General features: G+C 38.8%; 1 protein-coding gene across 1 annotated transcript; it reads left to right on the top strand.

Moving 5' to 3' along the window:
- The first annotated feature begins 350 nt into the window (after positions 1–350).
- LOC106448054 lies at positions 351–1,085 on the top strand. The gene has a single exon (XM_013889986.2). It carries the CDS (start codon positions 351–353, stop codon positions 1,083–1,085), a length of 735 nt encoding a protein of 244 aa, XP_013745440.2.
- The last annotated feature ends 1,476 nt before the right edge of the window (positions 1,086–2,561 follow it).

The raw sequence follows: 2,561 nt of genomic DNA, 5'->3' as shown, positions 1-2,561 counted from the left end.
GGGAAGTGATTACTAGAGAGAAGAGTGAAGGGGGTTTGGGATTTCGATCTCTAAAGGAGTTGAATCAAGTCTGCTGTCTAAAGTTAATGTGGAGATTACTATCCTTTCAACCATCTTTATGGGCTCAATGGATTCAATCCTATTTGATGAAGAGAAAATCATTCTGGTCAATAAAGGAAACAACAACAACAGGCTCATGGATGTGGCATAAACTGTTGAAACTTAGGGATAAGGCAAAAGACCTACAAAGAATGGAGATAGGTGATGGAAGAAAAGTCTCGTTTTGGTATGATTCTTGGTCAACAATGGGCAAACTTTATGATCTTTTTGGATCACGAGGATGTATAGATATGGGCATTCCTTCGGAGTCTACGGTAGCAATGGTCATGACCACGCAGAGACGCAGACGTCACAGAGCTGACATACTGAATGAAGTGGAAACCATTATTAAAGATCAAAGGAGTAAACTGCTGAATGAGGATGATATATCTCTTTGGAAGCAACCAGATGGTAAGTACAAACCGGTTTTTAAAACTAAATTCACTTGGGAAGTGATTCGAAGGAAAGAACAGAGGGTTTCATGGTGGAAAGGAATCTGGTTCAAGCACCATACACCAAAGTACGCTTTCTTCCACTGGATCGCAATCCACAATAGACTTGCTACTGGTGATAGAATGCAAACATGGAACAGAGGAGTCAACTCAGCTTGTATTCTCTGTCGTGCGTCGCAAGAAACAAGGAATCATTTGTTTTTTGAGTGTAGCTACTCGTCTGAGGTGTGGTCTCTTCTTATGAGTGGACTATTACAGACCTCTTTCACTTCGAAATGGTCTGAGCTCTTGGTTTTAATCATGGATAACAGCAGTGATTTTCTCACGAACTTCCTCACTCGTTATACACTTCAAGCCACCATTCACTCAATTTGGAGAGAAAGAAATGAAAGAAGACATGGTGCAATAGCCACTCCAGCAAGGGAACTTGGAAAACTCTTGGATCGTCACGTAAGGAACCGATGCTGCTCTATTCAACAATTGGGAGATCAAAACTATGCTGGAAGCTTATCCCGGTGGTTTGCCACTAGATGATTTTCCTTTGAGTTCTTTATAAACAATGTTGAAAGTGTGCCAACTATAAACAATGATGCACTTGTTGTAAAAAAACTATTTTCTTTTGAATAAATTTAACATATATTCAAAAAACAGAAAGAAGAAGATAGAGGATAACCGACGGGAAGAGGAGAACCAAATGAAAAACAGTCGGGATGTTAGGTTTCCATTGAGAGAAGAACCCTAAACGACTACCGATCAAAAGATCGGAACTTTATTAAGGATCAACTTTGACCAGAGAAAGGAATTGAATGAAAATCGGCTCTGACTGTTGATCATAAGCACTTCAAAATCGCCTAGCGAAAAGAAACATCCACAACCGGAATAAAAGATCGATCAAACAGATCCAAAATATACATATAAAACAAAAAAGATGGTAACCGGCGGCGAAGGCCACCAGCCACCGATAATCACCTTTAAGGTTCATCAACCAATATAGTATTTAATTATTTAAAATTTAATATTTTTTAAAAAATAAACAAAATAATAAGAATTTGTATAAATAAAAATATTAATAATTAGCAAAATATTTTTTTATTATTGCTAATGCCGTCAGAACCCTAAATCATAAATCATAGATCTTTGGATAAAACCAAAATCCTTGGGTAAAATTTTTAAAATATTTTTACTTTAATTTATTCATCCGGAACTAGTGGCAACCGTAAACATTAATAGCAACAAGTTTTTGATTTTGAAAAGTTTGGAGTGGTATTAAATTATTTACAACAACTTTGTGAAAATAACTATTGACACCCGTAGTGATAGGCTGATAGCTGTAAAACTGGTTAAACCCTTAAAGATGTGCATTACGAGCTCCGTCCCGCCCCATGCATATCTGTTGTCTAAACCGGTTGGAGATGTGATGTGGAGATTCGAATTGGGGGGGGGGGGGGGGGGGGGGGGGGGGGGGGGTGTCGAAATGAAGCAATGAGGCAATACATAAGTCTCAAGTTTGTTTGAAACAGAGTTAAGAAAAATCTGAATTTTTCGAAACATAGTTTTCTCACATGTGTCGCATGGAAAAATGTCGTCTCGGACAAGGGAAGCATTATGAAACACAATTTTCTCAGCTGACTTGTTACTCTCAACTTACAAAAGATTGTTTGTTCTTTTGGAGACTTCAAGTGGATCCACGTTGTATCCTCTGCAATTCGTTTAACAAATCTCGAGACCACCTCCTCTTCTTTTGTAACTTCTCATGGACTCTATGGTAGCTCTTTGTATCTTGTCTCTCGTCTCTCGTTCATCCCATCTCGTATTTGGGAAATCCCTCTCACGGACATGAAACTCTCTGGGTTGGTTCTTGGTGCAAGAAACTGTCTCTTATTTTCTGGCAGCTGACGATCTCATCTATTGAGTTTGAGAGGAATGCAAGAATCCACCGTCAAACACTCCGCTATCTTTCCTCGCTCATTAAGGTGATGGACTGCACTATCAGAAACCGAATTCTTAGCC

This window comes from Brassica napus, chromosome C7 (genome assembly GCF_020379485.1).
Source record: "Brassica napus cultivar Da-Ae chromosome C7, Da-Ae, whole genome shotgun sequence".
Taxonomy (NCBI): domain Eukaryota; kingdom Viridiplantae; phylum Streptophyta; class Magnoliopsida; order Brassicales; family Brassicaceae; genus Brassica; species Brassica napus.
This window is presented reverse-complemented; position numbering and strand designations above follow the sequence as displayed.